Source organism: Megascapheus bottae, chromosome 9 (assembly GCF_031878675.1).
Source record: "Megascapheus bottae isolate mThoBot1 chromosome 9, mThoBot2.hap1, whole genome shotgun sequence".
Taxonomy (NCBI): Eukaryota; Metazoa; Chordata; class Mammalia; order Rodentia; family Geomyidae; genus Megascapheus; species Megascapheus bottae.
In genome coordinates, this window is record NC_143517.1 from 66,677,990 (window position 1) to 66,704,748 (window position 26,759).

General features: G+C 42.2%; 1 protein-coding gene across 14 annotated transcripts in view; it reads right to left on the reverse strand.

The window, feature by feature from the left end:
- The window catches only part of Ptk2 (protein tyrosine kinase 2), a 217,360-nt gene that overhangs the window by 40,098 nt on the left and 150,503 nt on the right, over nt 1-26,759 (reverse strand). For 8 of the 14 annotated variants that reach the window (XM_090339474.1, XM_090339469.1, XM_090339471.1 and 5 more), the window contains 9 exons: nt 25,646-25,702; nt 24,204-24,224; nt 22,585-22,682; nt 16,442-16,526; nt 11,899-11,999; nt 9,894-10,009; nt 9,168-9,268; nt 7,027-7,116; nt 2,845-3,049 (listed from right to left, as the gene is read on the reverse strand). In XM_090339474.1, coding sequence (XP_090195600.1) covers nt 2,845-3,049; nt 7,027-7,116; nt 9,168-9,268; nt 9,894-10,009; nt 11,899-11,999; nt 16,442-16,526; nt 22,585-22,682; nt 24,204-24,224; nt 25,646-25,702 — 874 coding nt within the window. The remainder of the gene's footprint in view (nt 1-2,844; nt 3,050-7,026; nt 7,117-9,167; nt 9,269-9,893; nt 10,010-11,898; nt 12,000-16,441; nt 16,527-22,584; nt 22,683-24,203; nt 24,225-25,645; nt 25,703-26,759) is intronic. The other 6 variants (XM_090339473.1, XM_090339468.1, XM_090339472.1 and 3 more) reach the window with 1 other exon arrangement.

Sequence of the window (26,759 nt, forward strand, 5' to 3'; positions counted from 1 at the left end):
GCCAGTCCTGGGCTTGAGCTCAGGGCCTGAGCACTGTCCTTGGACTTTCTCAAGGCTAGAGCTCTACCACTTGAGCCTCAGCACCACTTCCGGCTTTTTTCTATGTATGTGGTACCAAGGAATCAAACCCGGGTCTTCATGCATGCTAGGCAAGCACTTTAACCACTAGGCCAAACTCCCGGCCCTGTCATGGCTACTTTTATGAGAGAAATAGGTTTGGGAAGCAACTTGACCAGCCTGGTCAGGTAGGGGTTACCAATAATTTGTTATGTCTTTTAAAATACTTTAGATATATTAAAATATGAAATAAATTTTAGTAACAGACTGTAGTTATTATGATGCACTACCTAAACAGCTTGTATAAAGTTATTGGGTAGCCGTATTACATATATCCAAAATGTAATTTAAAACTGTTTCAGGCGGAAACAGATACTTTAGAGTAAATGGTCAATCACCTGTGCTCAACATGTACAAAAAGACACTCGCAACTATAGAAGAGGCACATGGGCACACCAGTGCTCCTGGCTGGAGGTGTGGACAACACCGTGGTGAGTATGACCATCCCTGTCCTCAAGGAGCCTCAGTCTAGTAGGAAGCAGACATACTAGACTGTGAGCTCCTCGAGGGCAGGAAAAGTGCTTGGGTCATCTGTGCCCAGTGACCAGCACCAGGCCCGACAGCTTTTGAAATGGAATTGGCTGCAGGACACGGCTTTATGGGGTAGCTCAGTGAGGTGCAAGAACATACAGGTCATGCAAACTCAGAGGTGCAGGCTGGCAGCTGTGAAGTCATAGAAGAGCCAATGCAGGAAGGAAGCAGAAGTAGATGGATCAGTCTCTGCAGGTAGTGGAGGTGTCTGGGTCAGAGAGGGAGTGAATTTGGCTTTGGTGTGAGCAAGAGCTCTTCAAGCCGTAAAGGAAGAAGTCTAAATGTATGTTGGTAGTCTCTGCCAGAACATGAGAGGTCTCAGTAAGCCACTGGAACTTGTCTTTTGCAGCAGTGTTACTTTTTCTTAGTGGAATTTCAGGAAGACAGGGCAAGAAGTTAGATCAGAAAGATGGGGAGAAGAGAAAGGAGGACGGTGAGAGACAGCAATAGCTTTGCTTCTTGGATAACATGACAGCTAGCTGGAAATGTAAAGTGGAGGACTAAAGGTTAAAAAAAAAAAGTAGGGGAGAGGCAGAGACTATGAATAGGCCAGAGACAGAAACTACAAACACAAACATGGTAACGGATAGAAGAAGGTTGGAATCCTTCAGCTAGAAGTAAACTGAGATCATATCATTCTCTGAGTTATCTAAAGGCTAACCATATGAAAATCTATGCAGAGCCAGGCCTGTGTGAGGGAGACCCAAAGTGTTTGGACTTTAGGAGTGAAGGTCTCATGGAAAAGTAAGTGAGTGGTAGTCATTCTATGCCATTCCCCCACCTCCACCACTGGGTTCAGCTCTATAGGTCAGAGACACAAACATGGGTGACACATGAACCTCATATTCTCCCAAAGCTCAGTCTCTCCTAAGGAGACTCCTACAAGACTTCCCCAGCAAGCTGAGTACCTAAAGGCATGCTGAGGCCAGACAAACGTTCAGGGTCTTCCAGCCCCTGACATTTGGAATTATTTTTGGAAAAGCCAAAATACAGCAGATAAACCAACAATTCACACAAACGCAGAGCACACACAAGCAAGCCATGGTGCCGTGGGTGTGGTTAACTTCTTTACACCTATGTACTATGTTAAAACGCATCTTATGAAAGTTTAGATCTCAGACTAAGCCTATAATTCAACAAATGTTTGTTGGGTAGTTACGTGCTGCCTCAGCCCCAACATGGCTTGGCAGGTCATGAGTAGCCACGTGATGGCCATCACTGAGTTGAGTCAGGGAGACAGACAAGCAACCCAGATGTTCCCAGGCCACGCTGCAGGTGGACTACATGGAGATTTGTCTGAGGGGCTTACCACAATGTGGTTCCCATGAGGACCATGATCCTCCAAGGGACTGGGAGCTACTGGTGGCCTTGGATCTACCAGTGCCTTGCCCCAAATGAGTGCCACAAACGGGCACCTCAACAAGCAACAGATGCTTGTAATATGACAGCATAAGTGCTTAAAAGGTACTAGAGTCTCTAGAGAGAGAAAAAAAAAAGCTACTAGAGAGGGGTTCTATCACTGGAAAAGAGTATTGACTTGGAAAGGAGCATAAAAGAGGGACTATCTAGCTGGGTGTGGGGGCTCATGCCTGTAATTCAAACTACTCAGGAGGCTGAGATATGAGAATCAAGGTTCAAAGCCAGCCCGGGCACTAATGTCTATGAGACTCTTATCTACGATTAACCACCAGAAAAGCCAAAGTGGCACTGTGGCTCAAGGGGTAGGGTGGTAGCCTTGAGCTAAAGAGCTCAGGGATAGCGCCGAGGCCCAGAGTTCAAGTCCCAATACTGACAAAAAGGAAAACAGAAAAAAGCAACTATCTGAGCTGGATTCTGAAGACTAGATAGGAGTTTATCAGGTAGTAAAAGTGAAGAACATGGTGTGTGGAAAAGATGGTTAGCAGGACCAGGAGGATGACACACTTAGGGACTTCTGGAACATGAGGTACCAGAGAATGAAGAGGGCAACAGAATGGAAGCCAAACTAAGTCAGAGACAGGGGACTAAGACTTTAAGATTGAATTTGCTAAAGTTTCTAACAAGGTTTGGAGAAACGTAAATCAAACTAACTGCGTTGGCAGAGGAAGTAATTCAGCCTCAGATGAATGGATAAAACCAGCTTGGAGTGCTACAACTATGAAGGACAAGCAGCAAAATCTGCCCCCCCCCCCCCGGGCCCTTCCACCCCACTCCTACCTGAGCTGGGCTTTAAGTTCAGTAAATCTGGGCCGCCTGCTGGGATCATAAGCCCAGCATTTCGTCATAAGGCTGTAGAGGGTAGGAGGACAATTTGGAGGCATTGGTAATCTTTCCCCATTTTCAATTCGACCGATCACATCATTGTTCTTCACTCCTTGAAAGGGCTTCACACCATGCATCAGTATCTCCCACATACATACACCTGTGGGGTGGGAATGAAAACAGCGCAGTGAGCTCAGCATGAAAACAGTCCACCAAGTTTCAGGGCCAGAGAACCAGCAGCAAGATCTGGGACGCTCAGGGAGCCAAGGCAGTGCTCCATTAACTCCAGGCACAAGAAGAACAATCATTAATTCACAGGGTGTGAAGAATGGAGTGTTGAATTACTATCAGAAAAAGGTCATAAAGTCATTTTTTCAGTAGTCTATTTCTGAAAAATCTTATTTACAAAGTGGCCCACTAGTTAGTTTGATGGACCAATGCAAAAACAAAAACAAAAAACTCGCAAGTGACTTAGATGTGGACTGAGGAACTCTGACTTAGCCTGCTTAGGATATATGGCAGGTAATCTGAGGCCTAATCAAAATCCTTAAAGTTGAAGTCTTGGGCTTTATAAAGACAGTTCAGATTCTTTGTGGAGGTACATGACTGCATTACTTTCACTTTACAACCACATACTGCCTTCCACACCGCCGGGCTAGGTGGCTCATGCCTCTAATCCTAGCTACTTAGGAGGCCGAGATCTGAGGATTGAGGTTCAAACCCAAAGCCAGCATGGATCATGTGAGACTCTTATCTCCAAGTAACCCCTAGAAAATAGGGAAGTGGGGCCGTTGCTCAGGGGTAGGGCAGTAGCTTTGAACTCAAGAGCTCAGGGACAGCACTCAGACCCAGGGGTAGGATGGTAGCCTTGAGCTGAAGAGTTCAGGGACAGCACCCAGGCCTAGAGTTCAAGCTCTATGATCGACAAACAAAACAAAACAAAAAAAGACTGCCACAATTGTGGCACTTTTTTTTGTTTTGTTTTTTTAGGGGGTAGGTGGTGGGTAACTCGGGGCCTGGGTGCTGTCTCTGTGCTCTTCAGCTGAAGGCTATTGCTCTATCACTTGAGCCACACAGTGCTACTTCTCATTTTCTGGTGGTTAATTGGAGAAGAGTCTCACTGACTTCTGTGCCCTGCTCCAGCTTTGAACCTTGATCCTCAGATCTCAGCCTCCTGAGTAGCTAGGATTACAGATAGAGCCAGGGGTGTGCAGCAAATGCAGCAATCTTGTTCTCAAAAACCCAGATTTGATGTGATCTTGGGAAATCAAGTACCTTCTCTTCTCCTTCCACAAATCTCAAAAAATTAAACTTTACAAACACACAACAGGATTACAACATGTCATGCAAGCAAAGGGGGGAACCTCTCGGCTGGTGCTAGTGTGGTTTTCTTTCTAGCCCTCTGCTACCACCACGCTCTGGCCCTGCCTCCTGCATAGCTTGCTGCCTTGGCTGACATTACACTCTGTACTGGGCCTTTCCTAGTTTTCCTGGGACTCTACATCCTGATTCTTCCTGACTCTCCTCCAGAAAGTTAACTGTCCTTTTAAGCCTACTTCTGTCACAGAATGTGCTGTACAAATGATGTCCCACGAAGGAATTGTGACCTCATAGAATAAGATCTGCCTGGAAGGAGGTAAGGTATATTATGTGCTAATGCAATGCAGGAATTTGATTCTAAAACTGATCCAAGATGGGGGGGGGGAGAGAGGGAGGGAGGGAGGGAGGGAGGGAGGAAGGGAGGAAGGGAGGGAGGGAGGGAGGGAGAGAGAGAGAGAGAGAGAGAGAGGGAGAGAGAGAGGGAGAGAGAGAGGGAGAGAGAGAGAGTTTTGACTAGTTTTGAAGCTTGAACTCAGGGCCTGAGCACTGACTGTCCTTGGGCTGTCTCAAGGCTAGAGCTCTACCATTTGAGCCACAGCACCACTTCTGGCATTTTCTATTTATGTGGTAGCAAGGAATCAAACCTGGGTCTTCATGCATGCTATGCAAGCACTCTACCACTAGGCCAAACTCCTGGCCCTGATCCCAAACCTGTAACACAACAACAAAAATACCTCAGTGCTGCTTTCCTGGTTGCTGCTTTCCTCACCAGGATTCATGCACAATACTAATGGGAACACTAGGTACAATCTCTCCTGATCTTCTTGTATCCCTGGCTCATACCTGTAATCCTAGCTACTTGGGAGATGAAAATGGGAGGATTCTATAGGAAGATTTTATTATAGTTGGAGGCCAGACTGGGCAGAAGTTTTCAAGGCTCCCTTTTAACCTACCTGCCACCTTAAGTTACATGGAAATTTGACTTGGAAAGACAATGCTCCCAGGCCAGTCTAGATATACACTTGAACCTATTCAAAAAATAACAAAGGTAAAAAGAGATAGGAGGCATGTGTTCCAAGAAGTAGAAAGGCCCCAAGTTCAACACCCTGCTCCAAACGACAAAACAAAACACTGTAAGATCCTTAGGGAGCGTGGCCTACTGGTAGAGTGCTTGCCTAGCATGCACAAAGCTCTGAGTTTGATTCCTCAGTACTACATCAACAGAAAAAGCTGTAAATGGTGCTGTGGCTCAAGTGGCAGAGTGTTAACCTTGAGAAAGCCTAAGGACAGGGCCCAGACCCTGAGTTCAAGCCCTAGGACTGACAAAAAAGAAAAAAAGAAAAAAGAAAAAAAATCCCTTAGTCTTTGCAATGGCTCTTGTCTTCTTTCTTCCCTACCCCCGGTATTGTTTGAATACTGGTTTGAACTCTTATCATTTAGTCAGTACTCTACACCAAATCTAAGATGCCACTGATGATAAACATGGAGCTTGAACACTGGACCTGTGTGCTGTCCCTGAGCTCTTCAGCTCAAGGCTACTGCCCTACCCCTTGAGCCACAGTGATTAACTAGAGATGAGTCTCACTGTCTTTAGTGCCCAGGCTGGCTTTGAACCACGATCCTCAGATCTCGGCCTGTATGTGGTAAAGACCTTTCCTGGGTTGGCTTTGAACTATGGTTCTTAAATCTTAGCCTGCTGAGTGGATAGGATTACAGGTGTGAGCTACTAATGCCCAGCTCTTTACTGGTTATTTTGTAAATGGAATCTAGTGAACTTTTCTGTCTTTGCTAGCCTCTAACCACCATGCCCTAGACTTCAGTTTCCAGAGTAGGCAGTGAGTTACCAGTGCCCAGCTAGTTATTTTTCATGTTTGTACACACACACACACACACACACACACACACACACACACACACACACAGTGTTTCTTCTCATAGAAGAAAAGTTATATTGTAGTTCCCCTGAAGCAGTTTGAACTTCATAGAGAAAATGTGCACACAAGAATATTCACAAGATCCACTAGAGCAGTGACAGGGAATGGAGAAGGGTCAGTGTCTGGTTGAGATATCTGCAATGTTAAGCTTCATGGAAGTGGGGACCTTTTACCTCAGATAGGATTGCACTGGAGGACTAGGTATAGGAATAAGGTACTTAGGATGAAAATAACACTAGGCAAGAAGAGACAACAGTGCTCTACATCAATAGAGCAAGTCACTGTGTAATCTGGATAAAGGCAGTGTACATGCACAGCGTAGATGAATTAGAATCACACTTTTACACCAGGTGTGGGGTATTGCAACAACCCAGAGAGCAGCAGCAGGAAGACTTTGAAGGAGAGGGAGAGACAGACCAGACATCAAAGAAAGAGATGTTATAGAAGACAAAGGGTAGATTCCTAAGCCTTGAAGAAAACGTATTTCAGAGCAAGGAGAAGGATGGAGCAGTGTAGATCCTCCAAGCTGGAGGAGCTGTCACAGAACCAGAACATTCAGTGTCCACATACAGTGAGATGGTAATGGAAGGATGAGAGACAGAAGAAAACAGACAGGGCATCTCCCTGTGGGGAAGAGAAGAGAAAAGACCAGAAGGAAAGAGCGACACAGGCTGTAAAGGTGAGATGGGGGTGCATTAGGGAATTACACCTGAAGCTGGTACATAGTATTTTCTTTGTAACTACTTGTCTGTGACCAAAACAAGACCAATGAGGGAGGTGGTTAAGCTCTCAGGAAGCAAGAAAATGTCCATTATTTTGCAGGATACATGAAATAAGTTTGTTTTTTTTTTTTAAATACAGAACTTAAAAATAAAATACTCACCAAACATCCATACGTCACTAGCTGAGGTAAACCGTCGAAAATTGATTGACTCTGGAGCCATCCATTTTATAGGTAATTTTCCTTTGGAAGCTAGAAGATTAATTTTATAAAATAAATTTTTCCTGTTTTCTGCTTGAGAACCCTATCAGAGCCTGCTGAGACTTTTAGTACTAAATTAAAAAAACTCCAGCTCTCTGATTCTCAAGACCTTGATTCTTTGGGAGGTGTTTGGATGGATACGTGGTAAAACTGGATAGAAGGTGAAACACTCAAGTTCTTCCCTCTAAAGTAAGGTGTGAGCCAGAAGGCATCAACTACCAAGCAGCATGGGAAGTGAACAGCACTGTGTGGTAAGGTTTCAGTTTACTAGGACATTTCTTTTCTTTGTTTTGTTAGTCCTGGGGTTTAAACTCTGAGCCTGGGCACTGTCTCCAGTTCTTTTGTTCAAGGCTAATGCTCTACCACATAGAGCCACAGCGCCACTTCCAGTTTTCAGTTGGTTAAATGGAGCTAAGAGTCTCTTGGTGATTTTTTTCCCCAGGCTGGCTTTGAACTGAGATCTGAGGATCTCAGCCTCCTGAATAGCAAGGATCACAGGCATGAACTACCAGGGCCTGGCTACGATCTTCTAAGTTAAATTAGTAAATAGTGAAAACATGACCCAAACCTTTCTTTTGATCTATTACATCTTCTTCCTTTTTTTTTTTTTTGTGGGTCATGGATCTTGACCTCAGCCTGGGTGCTGTCCCTGAGCTCTTCAGCTCCAGGCAACTGCCCTACCCTAGAGCCAAGCCCCACTTTCCATTTTCTAGAGGTTAATTGGAAATAAGAGTCTCAGGTCCTTTTGTGCCTGGGCTGGCTTTGAGCCTAGATCCTCAGATCTCAGCCTCCTAAGTACTAGAATTACAGGCATGAGCCACAACTCCCAGCCTATTACATATTCTTTTCAAATATCAATCATGGTTTTAGTAGTAATAAGTTATGAGATTCAGAAAGAAGATTGAAACAGAATAGTTACAAGGTTTTTGTGTCTACTGGTTGAAGAAATTTGGGCTAACAGAAATTGTTTTGTTTTCTTCCCTTTTCTTGTGGGCTGAAGAGCAGACCTGGGCCTCATGCATACTCGGCAATTGGTCCACTAGTGAGCTGGATCCCAAGATTCCAACTGTAATTTTTGGCTATTAAAAGTGACATTGTATCATCATTTCATACAAACAGGAGTTCATTTCTCTGGAATCTGCTGAGGTCCAACTGCTATGCTGTGTGGTGACTGTGCATTTAATTTTGCAGACTCTGCTAAGCTCTTTTGGCTTACCATCAATAAATTGGCTTATTTCCATCAATAAATTATACAAAATAACGATTGCATGACAATCCATGATTTTCCTGTGCCAATTTTTTTTTTTTTTTAATGGGTCATGGGGCTTGAACTTGGCCTGGGCGCTGTTCCTGAGCTCTTCAAGCTTCAGGCTACCACCCTACCCTTGAGCCAAGCCCCACTTCCTGTTTTCTAGAGGTTAACTGGAGATAAGAGTCTCAGGTCCTTTTGTGCCTGGGCTGGTTTTGAACCTTGATCCTCATATCTCAGCCTCCCGAGTAGCTAGGATTATTGGCTCCTGGCTACTTTTTTTTTTTTTTTTTTTTTTTTTTTGCTAATCCTGGTGCTTAAACTCTAGGCCTGGGCACTGTCTCTAAGATCCCTTTTGCTGAAGGCCTGAACGACTGAACTCTTAACACTTCTGGTCCCCCCCCCCCCTCCTGTGATTAATTGGAGATAAGAGCTCACAGACTTTCCTGCCTAAACTGACTTCGAAATGCAATTCTTAGATCTTAGCCTTCTGAGTAGCTATGATTACAGGTGAGAGCCACTAGCGCTCAGCTGAAAAATACCTTTTTTAAAAAAAACACAGTAAAGGGGCCAGGAGTTTGGCCCAGTGGTAGAGTGCTTGCCTAGCATGCATGAAGACCTGGGTTCAATTCCTCGGTACCACATACATAGAAAAAAGCCAGAAGTGCTGAGGCTCAAGTGGTAGAGCTCTAGCCTTGAGAAAGTCCAAGGACAGAGCCCAAGCCCAGGACTGGCACAAACAAAACAAAACAACAACAAAAAGCACAGTAAAGGTCTGGAGCCTATTTCTTACCTTTGTAGTAAGTACTGTCTTCCATGTATCGAGATAAGCCAAAGTCTCCTAATTTTACACAATCATTTGAGGATACCAGAACATTCCGAGCAGCAATGTCCCTAATAAAGAATTGAGGACAATAAACATAATAAAAACAACCCCATAAACATATATACATATACACACATGTAATTTATTGAGAGTTACTTTGGATAATGAAATAACATTCTCAAATAAGGAAAATCCTTTCAAAATTACTTGTCATACTACATAAACTGACAGAAAATAGTACATAACAAAGTGGAACTGTGCCATTACCAGAGATCTCATTAAATAAATGGAATTTAACACTACAATATCTAGCAAACAATTCATAAGGACTTTCATGAGCATTCAAACTACAGAGTTGCAACTTATGAAGAGAAATTCTGTAGAATGCCAATAGATGCAAAGTCTCAGAATAGTTATCTATTTCCAGATATGCACTGCTCAAGCCAAGTACAGGCTCTTGACTATATTTGTGGATGGAATAAATGTCCTCGATGCATTCTTAAACCCTTTTGCTGCTTATTAGTGTGCTATGGCACTTTGGTCTGGAAGGACACATGACTTTCTAGGGACTGTACAAGAGATTCAAATGGCTCAATGGATATAGGACATAGTGAGGAATTTTTCCTTGCCTGTTTCTCATCTACTACTTCCACTATTTGGCTGGCATTTAGCAGCCTTATGCTTGCGTCTTACCTGTGTACAAATCTTTTGCTTTCCAGATATGCAAGTGCTGTACTAAGTTGATAAGCATACAGGATTAAAGATGCCAGATCCAAGCTGTACTTCCTTACTTGCAAAAATGATCTCAGCTTTTGGAACAAGAGTTAAAACAAAAGAGACTAACTCAGAAACAGAGAATAGAAATCAAAACAATAATGCCACACAAAACAGCAATGTGAGCATTTCCAGATGCACTTTTCATTACGTAAAGATAGCTTTGACTCTTCCGTCATACAAAAAAGTATAACAGACAAACTATAACTCAGAAATTACAGTGACTTATTTTAAATCCTAATATAAAATTAAAATATTTGTGACCACAACCAGATTTTTAAGAAAAATATAGATATCCCTCAAGGGAATGAATTAAAGCACGATATAAAATACTGCTAATTAATAGAGAACAAAGAGACCTTTTCCTATTCAAACAAATGAACCTCAATACACATATAGACCATCCGCCTCCACACAAACCTCATTTTCTTAGAGAGGTTGCGAAGGGTGGGAATCAAAGGAGGCAGCAAGGAATCTCTCTCCCAAATAAAATGGCCCTAGATCAAGTGTTTACCCCACTGGGCTTAAGTAGTCCTGACTCTTGCTGGTGCCATTAGTTTAGATGTTAACATGGGAAAGAAAGGCACAAAAATCATTAACTCTAATCCTATAAAACCACAACGAAAAGAAAAATATTTAGCAATAGCTTTTTTTTGCCAGTCTTGGGCTTGAGCTCAGGGTCTGAGCACTGTCCTGGGACTTTCTCAAGGCTAGAGCTCTACCACTTGAGCCTCAGCACCACTTCCGGCTTTTTCTATATATGTGGTACCAAGGAATCGAACCTGGGCCTTCGTGCATGCCAGGTAAGCACTTTAACCACTAGGCCAAACTCCTGGCCCAATAGCTTTGTTTTTAAAAGCTACAATAATCAGAAAATTCCCCTAAAACAAACGCAGAGAGAAAAACTCAATAAAAAAAAATGTATGCCAACCCTCCATTTGACTACGAAATGGAAGAAGGAGATGGTGCCTGCTAATGAAAATGGAACCCTGGCAATGTCCCTGCTGGGCTTGACTCAGCAGGCTGGGATGAGGCCTGGGTATTTGCAGATTTGCATTTCTAGCAAGTTTCCAGGTGATAGGAATGAATCACTAGTTTCTATGTTCTGGAGAGTGTCTAAAAGTACAATAGACACTCTCGTTACTCATATTTTTCAAAGAAACCATGACAAATACCAAAAACTAGTCTGAAAGATAGATAATGCAAGTAAATTCTCAAAAAAAATTTTAGATTTACCTTAATTCACCATTAATTTACCCACATTCATTGAAATTGTTTCTTTCATCCTCAAATCACTGGGCTAATTATTTAGTCAATGGCACCAGAGAGTGAGAAAAAGAAGCCCACAAAACTTGTCCTTATGAAGCCTGGGTCTGGGAAAGACACTGTGAAGGGGATTGTCTGGAAATGTAATGATGAATTCACACACATACCTTAAACTCTTGGACTCAAGCGACCTACCTCCCTCAACTTCTGGAAAGCTGGGACTACAGATATGTGCCACTGCACCCAGCTCAATGAAGAACATACTTTGATATTCTTTCTTTCTTTTTTTTTGCCAGTCCTTGGGCTTGAACTCAGGGCTTGAGCATTGTCCTTGAGCTTTTTCAAGCTAGTCATCAACCACTTGAGCTACAGTACCACTTCTAACTTTTTTTTAATGTATGTGGCACCAAGGAATTGGACCTGGGTCTTTGTGCATGCTAGGCAAGCACTCTACCAAACTCCTGGCCCCAATATTTGGATATTATTTAAATCAAAAGCACACATAATTCTCAGTCAGAACTCTGCTGAGAACCTATGATGTAGTACTTCTGATTCTCAAGCAGAGACTATCAAATAGAAACCAAGCACAAACCAAATGATTAGGGAGCATGAGACTATTGTTAGTCATAGGCCTAGAGAGGTGCAGAGATCTCAGTACCTCTCCAAGAGTGCACAGCTCCATGATTATCCAGACAGGATTCTCTGTGATGACTCCAATCAGCTTCACAATATGAGGATGGTCAAACTGACGCATCGTTACTAGGAAACAAAGTTGTCTCCAGTTACTCATCTGAACATTCTTTTGTAGCTCTGAAGACTAGTTCACTTAACACAAGGCTGATGGTAGGGAGCTCAGTGTTCAATGTTGTAAGTCAAGCCTGCTCTTTAGTTAGCACCAACTGGCCAAACATAGTCTATTACTAGGATGTAAAATAAATACACCTCAGCAAACCCAGGCAGGCCAGGCAGAATACAAAGTGAAGGGTTAAGAAAACCCATTCTTCTGTGGGCAAAACTGACTCTGGGCTAGTTTTCCTCTGGAAATCTGATCAAGTGGGATTGTGCAGTTCATTTAGGCTACATGCTAATACAAACCACTGCTAGAGGAGCAAGGCAGAATGGGCCTCAACTTCCTGGTGGGAAGCCCATGTCCTATCTTAAACACAAACTGCTCCTACACACATTACTATGGCCTTGACCCTCTGCACTTAACTGGCTGCTTTCAAGGTCTGGACAGCTCTGAGGACATCTGCGAAAGAGAAACAGAATGCGATATGGCTGCTGCATGCTGGTGCCTGCCTGCCTGCCTGCCTGCCTGCCTGCCTGCCTGCCTGCCTCCAATGGCACTATCTACACAAGCATAACTGTATGTGGGCTCACTAATGATATCTTGGAGTTCAACCTTCATAGAAGCACAGGGCCTGCCTCAAACACCCCATGAGTAATTTTAAAGATGACATAGTTCAGTGGGTATAAGAATACTAGAGACTTCATGTACTATTAACATGAAAAAAATATATTGTCAGGCAAGGACATTACTATAAAAGCAATACTATAATTTTTAAATTATCAGCTATAAAATAACTGATATCTAAATATTGTGAGAAAATAGACTGAAAAGGGTGAGAAAATATTAATAGCTGTTCTGTCTAGCTATTCATGTATGTTAGTACTCCAAAGTTGTAGAAAACTGACAATGACATGCATATTTCTTTTTAGTATGTGTGGGGAAATAGTTAAATTTTTGCACATATTCAAAAATTCACCTCTTAAGATTCTCTTTGAGCTAAGTGTAATAACTCACAGATTTACTTATAACCAAACCATGTTATTCCCAATTTGTGCTTAATTAGGGACAAGAGCAGGTCTGATCTATGTGGCACTGAATCCAAAGTTCCCATAGTTAACTTTGTAAAATTCTTTTTTCTCTGGAAAAAGAATTCTCTCTGGAAGTCTCATTATATAGCTAGGCTATTCTCAAACTTAGGATCCTCCCATCTCAGTCTCTCAGCTCTAGAATTATAGGAGTATACCAATGCTCTCAACTAATTGTATTTATGGACTTAATGTTCTTCCTGTCGACTCTGTTCAGGAAAAAAGTCTACAGTCACATCCAAGTGACTGTCTCTTGAAGGTCATATTCATATTCCTCTGGTGTCATCTCCAGATTCAACCATCACTTGTCTCTCAGTCTCATTACTGAGCCACTGAAATAAGCAGGCACTGTGGTTGGGACCCAGATGAGTCTAGATAAAGGTTTCTGCTGCTCTTGCTGGGAGATCACAGACCCACGGATACTCTCGAGGTTGTCTTATCTTCACTTGATAAAATGCAAATCCTTCATGTTTTGTGTGATACAAAAAAATAGACTCCCCGTATTCTAAGAGGAAGATATGGTAGTCTGTTATGCTTTTGCTTCAACAGGTAATATAAAAAATGTTCACAGTCCGAAGCATAACATCAAATTTCACTTGTCTGCCTCAAGTCATGTTTAGTTCTCCTCCTCCTCTTCTTTTATCATGGGGCTTGAATTAAGAGCCTGGGCACTGTCCCTAAACTCTGTTGTTCAAGGCTAGTATTGAGTGATCTAACCACTTTGAGCCATAATGCCACTTTTTTGTTTTCTGGTGGGTACTTCCAAATGTCTCACAGACTTTCATGCCTGGGCTAATTTTGAACTGTGATCCTCCGATCATAGCGTCCTGAGTAGCTAGGTTTAGCCAGGCACTAGTGGCTTACTCTTGTATTCCTTCCTGCCCCAGAGGATGAGACCTGAGGATCATGGTTCAAAGCAAGCCCAGGTAGAAAAGTTCATGAGGTTCTTATCGCCAATTAACTACCAGAAAACTGGAAGTAGAGCTGTGGCTCAAAATGGTAAGAGTGCAAGCTTCGGGCAAAGAACTCAGGGATAGCACCGAGGCCCTGAGTTCAAGCACTATGAGTGGCAAAGGTTTCACCTCCAGTATCAAAAAATAATAAATAAAACTATTAAATGATTTCTGTAGTGATGTCCTAAAAATGTTTTAAAAAATAACTGTTCTGATAAATTTAGGAAAATATGTGATTTTTAAAACTTGCATCTTGAAAATCTATAATGCATAAGATCCAACCAAGGGTAAGACAGACAGGGGGTTAAGTGCTGGTAACTGGGTAGTCTTGTATTTTCTTGACTCTAGTACTCTGTAGAAATGAGTGAGTTGAGACAGAAGCCACTGGCAAGGCTCATTCTCCCTCTACCTCTCCTACCCTCCCACTCTTTCCCCCGCCTCCCCAATCCTGGGGCTTGAACTCAGGGGCTGGGCACTGTCCTTGGGTACTTTTTGCTCAAGGCTACTGCTCTGCCACTTGAGCCACACAGCCACTTCCTGCTTTTTTTGCTTTTTTTTTGTGTGTATGTGGTATGAACCCAGGGCTTTGTGCATGCTATGCAAGCACTCTATACCATTAGGCCAAACTCCTGGCCCCAAGGTTTTTTCTTATATTTGAGGCAGACCTTCAGGAACTGGATTAAAGCTGTACTTAAAACTTAATCAGGGGAAGGGGGGAAAACAAGATGATTGGAAGGGGGTGGAGGAGGGAATGGGAACAAAAAGATGAGAAGGGGTATCAATGTGTAGGAAGTAATGTACCTACTATCTGGTGAATGTAACTGTAACCCCTCTATATATTACTATTAAAAAAGACAATAGGGGTCACAATATGATTTAGTTAATTTTAATTTAATGGATGTTTAGATAGAATTTTTTTTTTCCTGGTCACTTGTGGAACTTCAACTCTGGGCCTGGGCAATGTCCCTGAGCTCTTCACCTAAAGGCTGCTACCCTACCCCTTGAGCCACAGTGCACTTCTGGTTTTCTGGTTGCTAATTGGAGATAAGAATCTCAGTTTTTAATGCATGAGCTGGCTTTGAACCTGTATCCTCAGATTTCAGCTTCCTACTAGTTAGGATTATAGGCGTGAGCCACTGTGCCCAGCTTAGATGGCAAATGTTAACATGGAGGTAGAAGGCATCCACTGGATGTCCATATAATGAACACCAAATAATTCTCACGGGTTAAGCCCTCTGCTGGGCACTGGATACAGGAAAGGAGCAAAACAGACATGTCCTTGACTATATGGAGCTTACATCGTAGAGGGAGCAACAATAATCACAGGGGAACACTGCTCCACATTTAATCATAGATACCTATAACATGGCAGGGAATGCCCAAGGCAGACCTACTATAGAGATGGTAGTCGGAGAAGGGTTTTCTGGCCGGGCATGGTGGCTCACACCTGTAATCCTAGCTACTCAGGAAATAGGAAGTGGGCTGTGGCTCAAGAGGTGGGTGGTAGCCTTGAGATGAAGAGCTCAGGCACAATACCCAGGTCCAGAGTGGAAGGAAAGAGAAAGAGAGAGAGAAAGAGGAAAGAGAGGAGAGAGAGGAGAGAGAGAGAGAGAGGAGAGAGAGAGGAGAGAGAGAGGAGAGAGAGAAGAGAGAGAGAAGAGAGAGAGAGAAAGAGAGAAAGAGAAAGAAAGGAGGGGCAGAGAAATGTGAAAGGAAGGGGGATAAAATCATCATCAGATTAATTATTATCATCACCACAGCCTTAGGGCAGAGAAGAAAGTGCATAGTGTGCACAAGGTAGACAAATTCCTTGCTCTCCACCATTTACTTCCAAGAGAAAAGACCAGTCACACATAACTCAGGCAAGGCAGCTTCATTATGGCATATACAGCGAGCCAAGGACTAGAGGCCTATAGGTAGGGAAAATCACTTCCAGCTGAAGTCACTCTGTAAGCCACTAGAGGGGTCTTCTCTGAGGTAAGTTTTTGGTGGGTCTTTTTGATTTTGTAGTAGGACAAGGCAGCCGACCAGGTGGGTAGTGACAGTTCTAACCAACCAGCAATCTAGTCGATGTGATCCAGCAAGCAAGGGTCAGATCTAGATCCCAAGGCTTGGAGGTTCCTGGGGCAGGATCACTTCTCCATGAGCACTGGGCACACTGAAAGATGTACTGGCTACCACTTTCACATGTAAAACATCATATGTAAAACACACCTGCTCGTTTAGATTTTGGCATTAATTTGGAAGACAAAATGACAAATGTAGCTTTCCCATAAAAGTGGAAACATTTTTTGTTCTTACTTCTTCAATGATAGCTTGGATCTTACAGACAGAGAGGCAAATGGAGTTCCACAGAAATCTCTAGAAACTTACAGGCTTCTTGGAGGAATTTCTCTCTCACGCTGTCCGAAGTACAGTTCTTACATGTTTTAATTGCAACGGCCAAAGCTGGGTTCTCCTGTTAGGGAAATTACAGAATCATACACACATGTAAAATCCCCAGAGAAAAATGAACATGCATGTGAAAAGTGGCAGGCAAGTCATTTATTCACAAATCATGGATTGAACATGTATCTGCTCTACAAGAAGGCGCTACTATAAGCAACCAGGATACAGCAATCAGTAACAGAGACAGCGCGGTCCCTGCTCATGTCTAGCCTCCATTCCAGTGAAGAACAGTGTTATGAGAGACAGAGAAGTAAATCAGGACATGGAGATGGCATGGTGGAGGTTGTAAAGAACTGGAGGAAGGACACGTGTGATCACTGATGATGGAACAGAGCACATAGCACTGAATAAAAAAAGGGGAAGGAAGGACTCTGCAGGCTAAAATGAAGGAATGGCTTCTACGCTAGGTAGAATGGGGACCCACAGTGTGGTGAGCCAGGACCCAGGGCCTGATCTAAGGGTCAGAAGAACTGCTCTGGCTGAGCTGCTGAGGACAAGCTCAGGCACAGGGAGCTCTGCAGACTGCTATCACTGAAGGTGAGTGGCTCTGGCCAAGTGTAGCGGCTGTGAAGGTCAGGAAGGTCTGAGCTGGATGTGGTCTTAAGGATGGACAACTTTCAATGGGCTGCTGAGAGAAAGAGTGAAGGTCAGGTCTGTGGTCAGAGAACTGGCAAGATGCTTAAGGGCAGGGGATAGTGTGACTAAATTCAGGGAAACCTGAACTGGATGAGGGAATCTCAACGGAAACTAGTCTATATAGCTGCAGAATTATCAACAGAGACAGAAGCTCAAAAGACCCGGAAGAAAAGGAGAATTTGATAAAGGAAACAAGTAAGGTGTGATCAGTAAGGCAGGAAAAAAAAATAGGAGTATGTGTCTAGAAGCCAAAATGTCTCTCTTTCCCTCAACAAGCTTCCAATGAGAAATGGTTTGTCATTTTAAGAGAATGAACATAGTATCATCAATACTATGTGCTTATCTTACCCTACCATCTATTCTATTTCATATTCTCTCTCTCCCTCTCTCCTCTCCCTCTCCCTCCCTCCCTCCTCTCTCCCCCTCCCTTCTCTTTCCCCCCTCTCCCCCCATCCCTCTCCCCCTACCCTCCTCTCTCCCCCTATCTCCCTCCCCCTCCCCCCTCTCTCTCCACCTGCCAGTCCTAAGCTTGAACTCAGGGCCTGAGCACTGTCCTTGAACTTTTTCAAGGCTAGAGCTCTACCACTTGAACCACAGAACCACTTCTGCCTTTTTCTATGTATGTGGTACTGAGGAATTGAATCCAGGTCTTTGTGCATGCTAGGCAAGCACTCTACCACTAGGCCAAACTCTCATGCTATATATTCTAAGGTATCTAACATTCTGTTATGGAGACAGAAAAGCAGAAGGAAGGAGAGAAAAGAGCAGATGGGGAACCAACAAAAGTTTAGCAACTGCTACTTATTGCTTGATTACTTTCAAACAATTTCTCCTAAGTCTAGTGAAATGTGGATGAATCAACCAGGCTGGGTGTAGCTCGGGAGGGAGAGGGCCTGTGGCAGGATGCTGCTCCAGTCTTCCTCTTAACTCCCTCTGTACAGTTCTCCTTTGGGAGAGGCTAGGTGGTGTCATCAGAGAGACATGCTGAGTCACTAGCCCCCAACTGGCTGCATAACTTTTAAATTTCTCCTTAGGCTTTGAACATTTAAGGTTTATGTAGCTTCTTCTCACTGGCTGACTATGTTACCTTAGGCTTGACAACAAAGGGTAAGAGGGATGGATCTCACCTGAGGAGGAGTCAACAGAGGATGGAAGGTATGGTTGCTCATGTCATGCTGCCAGGAGGGATAGGAGGCTTCCTTCCCTTAGAAGGAGTACTGCTTTAACAGTGAGTCAGGGCAATTCATTCTGAGCTGGAGCACTGCCCTCAACTGAGATAGAGCTACACTTGTCACATGATTTGGCTCTGAAATGGTGTCATAGCTAATTCCTTGATGGGGAGGCACAGACCCATAAATATCAGTCACAGGCAGGAAAGATTGGCACTAAAAATCATGGACTCTAGGGCCATTTACATGCCAACCTCCAAACTGGTACCTCTATTCTGCTTTCCCATTCTGCCCTGGTGTACATACCCAATTTTACCCATTCTGTCTCCACCTGGAGGTAGACTAAAATGGAACTTCTAATATTTCACCACAAGGGTGAAATTTTTTGTATTTATTTGATTGGGTCATGAAGCATTTAGGTATTTAGACCAGCAGTCTTCTGGATTTTCTATGAGGGTAATTTTTTCCCGTAAAAATTTGCATGCGAGGATATTCATTTTGTTTTGTTTTCAGACAGACTTGCTACACGTTCAAGTCGACCTTGAACTCATGATCCTCTGGTTTCAGCCTCCAGGGTATTTGGATTTCTGGGATTACAGGTGTGTGCTGCTTCATTTAGTTCTAACATTTAGGTTAAAGCTGACTGAGTAAAATAGATGGTCTCTGACCATGGTTGGGCAGCCTCAACTATGAGCTGTGCATAGGGAGTAGGGATCACAGACACTGGTCTTTTTCTGCCTTAAGGTAGAACTTCTTTCTCACCTTTTGGATTTGGACTATGCCACTGGCTCTCTTAGGTTTCCTGCTTTCCAAACAGATCTTAGAACCTGCCAGCCTCCATCCAAAGAACCGATTTCTTTCTTCCTTCCTTCCTTTTTCTTCTTCCTCCTCCTCCTTCTTTTTTTTGGGGGGGGTGTCATGGGGCTTGAACTGGGACTGGGTGCTGTCCCTGAGCTCTTCAGCTCAAGGCTACCTGGGCGCTGCCTCCCTAGCCTTGGAGCCAAGCCCCACTTCCCATTTTCTAGAGGTTAATTGGAAATAAGAGTCTCAGGTCCTTTTGTGCCTTGCCGTGCCCCAGCTGGCTTTGAACCTTGATCCTCAGAGCTCAACCTCCTGAGTAGCTAGGAACCGTGATCGCTGCGCCTGGCTAAGAACCAATTTCTGATATGAAATCTATAAAGCTCTGTCTACATAAACCTGTATCACCCACATAGAAGCTAGCTGGCTGTCACCAGCACCCAAGGGAGAGCACAGCAGTCACCTTACTCCAACTCCAATGACTTTTACTTTTCCCACTGTCCCCATTCACCACAAGGCAGGGAGGTAATTTAAGACTCATGCTCTACTTCCTGAGCTAGCTGGGTAGCCACAAGGGAATGTTAACTGGATCTCATTAGACCCAACTTCCAACTCTCTTCCATGAGCCATAGAAGGCCTATTCTTCCATCTTCATCACTCATGTAAGTTTTATCTGCTGTGATCAAGTTAGTTTATTATGATAAAACTATTATAAGAGACATCAGAATTGAATCCAACAAAATGTGAGTCCTGTTATTTTTTTTGGGGGGGTGAGGGGCTAAGTCTCATACATAATTATTCAGTAAGTTTCCAGAATTTTATATTTTTGTGTTTATATTGGGATTTAAACTCAGGGTTCATGCTTGTTACATAGATGCTCTACCACCTGAGCCATGCCCCTTGATCTTTTTGCTTTACTTATTTTTTGAATAAGGCTGTAGTTTTACCTAGCTAGGTAGGCTTGGACTGTGATCACACATAGCTGACATAACACACACACACACACACACACACACACACACACACCATTTAGCTTATTAGTTGAGATGAGGCCTTGCCTCAGTCTGACCTCAGACTGCAATCTTCTTGATGTCTGCTTCTCAAGTAGTGGGGATTGTAAGTATGAGCCACTGTGCTCTAGAACATTCACAGTTAAAATGGATTCATTTTTATTTTATTTTTTTATTGTAATTAGTAAAAGGGTTACATGATATTTGCCAGATAGAAGGTGCATTAATTCACGTACATTGATACCCTTTCACATGTCTTGGTACCCATTTCCCTCCCCCCCCACACCCCCCCATGGATTCATTTTTAAAAAGTGAATGAGGACTAGGGCTGTAGCCTAGTGGTAGAGCATATGCCTACAATGTGTGGGACCTGGGTTTGATTGCCAACACTGTAAAATTGAAAAAAAGAAGGAAAAAAAAGTGAACAAACTAAACTCTACCAATGCGGTCATTGGCTTATAAGGCTGGTGAGCCATCCAACTCTGGGAGCAGAGAGTGATATAGTATCAGATGTGCAGAGACAGAAGAATATGCCCTGGTCATCTGCTCAGTAATCCAATCAAGAAGCCTCATCTTCACATCTGTCAGGCAGACAGCAATATCTACTTTTAGGCCTTTTCATTTAGACTCAGTGCTCTTTCTACTGCATTTACCTCAGAAAGCACAATTAAGAGAACGAGTAACTGAGCTGGAAGCTGGGAGCTTCACATCTGTAATCATCGCTACTCAGGAGGCTGAGATCTGAGGACTGTGGTTTGAAGCCAGCCCAGGTAGGAAAATCCCTGTGAGACTCTTACCTCTGATGAACTACTCAAAGAGTCATAAATGGTGCTGTGGCTCAAGTGATAGAGTGCTAGCCTTGAGCCCAGAGGCTCAGGAACAGTTCCCAAGCCCTGACTTCCAAGGGGGGGGGGGGAGGAGGAGAATGTTACAGTTTTTTAAAAATGGGAAAAGAGTAACAGCAGGTAAAAAGATATAATTGAGGTAAGCTGACATAAGTGCAGAGCAAAATCTCCAGAAGCTAAATTTAACAAAAAGAAAAGAAAAGAAAAAGAATAGACATGACCTGAAAGCACTGGGGAATATACTGCCTGCAGTTTCTAAAACAGTAGAAGGAAGGACACATCTGTGCTGCTATAGCTACAGTATACCTGCTAATTTTCCAGTTTTTAAAAATGGTTTCTGGAGCACAAGAGTAGTTTAATTCTAAAGTACCATTTTAAAAATCCTCACTCTGAGAAGCAACAAAAAGACACATGCTATCAAGAGCTGGTCATGACGTAGATACTAGCCGCTAGAAAGGTTAAATGAAGTAGCTCCCTAGAAAAAGGTTAAATTTTGTAAAAAATTAAACACAGCAGCCAGGCACAGTGGCTCATGCCTAAAATCCTAGCTAATCAGGAGGCTGAGATCTGAGGATCCCAATTCAAAGCCAGCCCGGGCACTAAAGCCTGTAAGACTCTTATCTCCAATTAACCACCAGAAAACTGGAAGTGGGGCTGTGGTTCAAGGGGTTGTGTGGTGGCCTTGAGCAGAAGAGCTCATGGACAACGCCCAAGTTCCATGACTGGCCAAAAAAGTGAGGAAGCAAACAAGAAGTGTAAACATATGTTCACACAAAATCATGCATATGAATATTCACAATAGCATTTTAATCACCAAAACAGGGGGTATCACAGGTGTCCAACAATTGAAAAATGGATGAATATAGTACAGCTATACAAATATTATTTAGTAATAAAAAGATGACATATTATATGATTAATTTTTATGAAATCTGTAACAGGTGAATTAAGAGACAGATAAATGGTGACAGAGGCTGGGGGTAAGGTGAGAATATGGATGATTAGCCAGAGACCGTGGCTCATGTCTGTAATCCTAGCTACTCAGTAGGCTGAGATCTGAGGACCACAGTTCAAAGACAGCCTGGGCACAAAAGTCCACAAGACTTTCATCTCCAATTAAACTGCCAGGAAACCAGAAGTGGTAATGTGGCCCAAGTGGTAGAGCACTACCCTTGAGCTGAAGAGCTCAAGGACAGTGCCCAGGCCCAGAGTTCAAGCCCCACAACTCACAAAAAAAGAAAAAAAAAGAAAAAAGACAAAAAGAAAGAAAAGAAAATATGGATGGCCATAGCTAAAGGGCACCCAGTTTTCTAGATAAAGAAAATGTTATAAAATTGACTGTGGTGATGGCTACACAACTTCCAAAGTGCTCAAAACCACTAAATTATAGCCTTCCACTGATCTCTTCTGGAGGTTCTGTGGGCTGAGCAGCCACCATGGAATCTACACAACGTGGGACAGAGGATTAAATGAATCAGGAAAGACCATAGAAACTAATTCTGGAAATAGTTCTGACTTTCGTCAGTTGATGTGTACAACAAAATAAGCGTGAAAAGAGACAAGATAAAAGTATGCAGAAGAGAAAAAAAAGAGGTAATATCTAGACTTACTGGACTCATATAAACTCCCTGATGTACGTCTCCAAACTGGCCTTCTCCAATACATCGTCCAAGTTCTATTCTTTCTCTTTGGATCTCATAATCCCTCGCTGCAAAATACGATCCGTATACAATAAAAAATTTAAGTACAATATTCCAAGTGTAGCAGTAACACTGGATATATATATATATATATACACATACATATATTTAATTTCATTACCACTTATGAACAAAACTTTCATCTACAGTACATCAATATATAAAAATGCTTTAAACAGTGAAATTCTCTTAAACAACATATTAAAAGGAATTTCTGCAGTAAGTATAGGATTGATAAGCTATCAAATGGTAAGTTCTACTGAAAGAATTCCAGAGTAGTTGAGTTGCTCTGTTCTATTTGGCTTTTTTTAAAATAGTTTCTAAATAATTGCTCTAAGTATTCGATTATATGATTAATTAATCATAGCTATTAGTTTAAGTATTAATGTATGATTATATAAAACAGAATTATTTAAAGCAATTATTTTTAGAAATAACTATGGTCTGTAAATGTGGAGATCAAAAAAAAATGTGTAATTAATGCCAAGCGCAGTGGCTCATTCCTGTAATCCTAGCTACTCAGGAGGCTGAGATCTGAGGATAAGGTTCAAAGCCAATCCCCCACAAATTTTTTTTTTTTTTTTTTTTTTTGCCAGTCCTAGGCTTAAGCTCAGGGCCTGACCACTGTCCTTGGATTTTTCTCAAGGCTAGAGCTCTACCACTTGAGCCTCAGCACCACTTCTGGCTTTTTCTAAGTATGTGGTACCAAGGAATCGAACCCGGGTCTTCATGCATGCTAGGCAAGCACTCTACCACTAGGCCAAACTCCCGGCTCCAACCTGAGACTCTTATCTCCAATTAACCTCTAGAAAATGGGGAATGGGGCTTGGCTCAAGAATAGGGCAGTAGCCTTGAGCTGAAGAGTTCCAAGGACAAAGCCCAGGCCCAGGGGTAGGGTGTGTAGCCTTGAGCTGAAGAGCTCAGGGACAGCACCCAGGCCAAGTTCAAGCCCCATGACCCGTCTCCCCCTCCCCCCCCCAAAAAAATCATGTAATTAAACTTTTGTGTTTTGAAGGTTTAAGAGTTTTCCACTTCATGATAATTCTACTTCTACATTATATATGGAGCTAAAGAGGTTTAAAGAGGTCTAAAGAGTTAGTTTTTACAAATGACTTCGAATCACGGTTAAAACTATCAGCACCAACTTTTGAGTATGTGCTTCAAATATTAAGTTTTAATATTTAAATTATAATTTTTAATTAAAATATTTACCAAGCTAATTGATTTGTAGGCTTTGAAGTATATAGAAATAAAATGCCCATAGGAACAGTAAATTGACAACCAACAGCCAAACATTTTAAAATCTTCCCTCCAAGTAACCAAATTATGGGCAATGCCGAACATTCAACCCAAAGTTTAAATCATATTTTCCTCTTTAAAATCACTTTAGCAAGTAATTCCATTGATTTAAAAGTATAAGTAAAACAATGACAGAGATTTTTAAAAAGTCAATGGAGAACTGAAACACCCCGCATCACTTCAACAATGGTAACTCAAGCAAATGCAGTTATTCAAATGAATCCTGTTACCTTCATCTATTCCATAGCTTTCTGTATTGCAATTAAGAGAGAAAAAAAATTGAAGACCTTGCTTAGAAATAACTAATGGTAATTAGGTTAACAACAACAAACTTGGTGAGGACATGTCAATAATATTTACAATTTTATTAAGTACTTAAAACACGAATGAGTTAAAAAAATGGGAGAAAAAAACTAAGTTAACTCAATGTTACTTAGTGTCTCTAACTCTCTATCTCATAATTTTCTACTGTATAGCACATTTTTGTGAGACCCGTATAAGAGGCAAGCACATTAGGCATTTATTACTCAACCACACATAATCAATATACAAATGAAGATTCTTTGTAGGGATATACACATGACTACATCAAAAAGGTAAACAATATATCAACATGATCCCAAATGGCTACTGGTAATCAGTCTACACTGGATCTGAGTACTTGCCTTGGAGATAGAGATCTGGAAGGTGATGTGGGCATGCCAAGGAAAATTCATGCCTCAGATGTTTGGTTGTCATTCTCTATTTGGGTACTATCTCCTTAATATAAACAGAAAATTTAGCTCTGTTGAATCTACTGAAACCGGGACATGCAGATTTCAAATTATTAAGGCTTCTTTATTTTTTTAAAACTACAATAACAAAAGCCAGGTGACATTTGTCATCCTAGCTACTCAGGAGGCTGAGATCTGAGGATCATGGTTCAAAGCCAGCCCAGGCTAACGTCCCAGCACTCAAGTCCGTGAGACTCTTCCTTCCATATAACCACCAGAAAACTGGAAGTGGTCATGCTGTGGCTCAAGGGATAGGGCAGGGTATTGAAGAGCTCAGGGACAGTACCCTGGCCCAGAGTTGAAGCCCCACACTGACAAATAAATAAATAAACTAAATAAATAAAATAAAATAAATAAGGTGTTAAGGGCTTATCCAATGCAAAGGTTGGATGAACATATTTGCCTCCTCCAAGCTGAATGCCATGTGAGGAAGAGCAACCTGACATCCAAGGTTCCGTGGACTCTTCCTCCCACTGGATTACACTTGGTCTTTAAACAACACTCATATTCTATACAGAAAATAGATGAATAGTGGCAGAGTGCTTGCCTCACATGCATGAAGCCCTGAGGTCCATTGCTTGGTACTACATACACAGGGGAAAAAAAAAGCCAGAAATGGTGCTGTGGCTCAAGTGGTAGAGCATTAGTCTTGAGAAAGCTCAAAAACAGTGCCCAGGCCCCGAGTTCAAACTCCAGGCCAGGCAAAAAAAGAAAAAAAGAATATAATCAATAAAAGTCACATTATCATAGAGCTGGAAAACAAGAATACCCTGAAACTTACATAACAGACATTTGCATTATCGACTTCTGATCTAGAATGAACATATATAGAACTCTGAAGACTAAAATAATATTTCTGTGAATACTATATGTGGGAAGCAAAGGAGCAGCTTACTCACTTGAGGGCATGGTGTAGGTGTCTTCTTCATCAATGATCTCAGCATAATCGTCTGTCTCTGCACCAAAGGAAACAGATGATGGCAAAAATTAGGTGTTTGACTTCCTGGCCTTTAGTTATATAATTTGAAAAGCCAACGAGCCTCCATAAATCCCCACAATATCTTAAATTCCCTTAAAACACTATTATACAAATTTTGCTTACATACAAGTAATTTATGGAAATAAAGATGACATCACTGCCCAACATCTTATAATACACAGACCTGTTTACCAGAGATCACACAGGCTACGCAGAAAATCCTTATTCATTGTGAAGTAATGCACCTTCTATCTGGTGAATATAATGTAACTCTTCTATTAAATACAATAACAATTTATGGAAAAAAAGAAAGTCCTTATTCAAAATAATCCATCCATGTTGACCACAGAACTCTCCTTCAATCACACCAAATGAATGTCTAAAAGCTACACTGTGAGCTGGGTGTGGTGGCTCACACCTATAATCCTAGTTACTCTGGAGGCTGAGATCTGAGGACTGCAGTTCAAAGCCAGTCCTATTACTAAAGTCTCTGAGACGCTTATCTCCAATTAACCACTAGAAAACCAGAAGTGGTGCTGGGGTTCCAGGGGTAGAGTGGTAGCCTTGAGCTGAGGAGCTCAGGGACAGCGCGCAGGCCCAGAGTTCAAGCCCTATTACAGACAAAAATCAAACAAACAAAAAACCCACACTGTTGTCCACTGGGATTTCTTCAAATAAGAATGACATCTGCAAAGACCAGTTAATATATGATTTCATTAACTACGCTCACTTGCATAATCTGAAATTTCACCTTCACAAAACAAATGACAGTTCAATTTTAGAGGAGATTAACTGTGCTGATTTATTTCATTTGGTCAGGTTGAAACCCAGGAATTTTATCCTTTGACGTTTTGGGTATTTGATATGTACACATTAATTTCAGAAAGTCAAAGACTGCCAAAAAGAATTTTAAAAAAGAGTGTCTTAAAATGGTGTGTGTGTGTGTGTGTGTGTGTGTGTGTGTGTGTGTGTGTGTGTGTTTAAAAGATAATGTCAAGAAATTCCAATGTTGCATTTATTTCCTTTGGTAATAC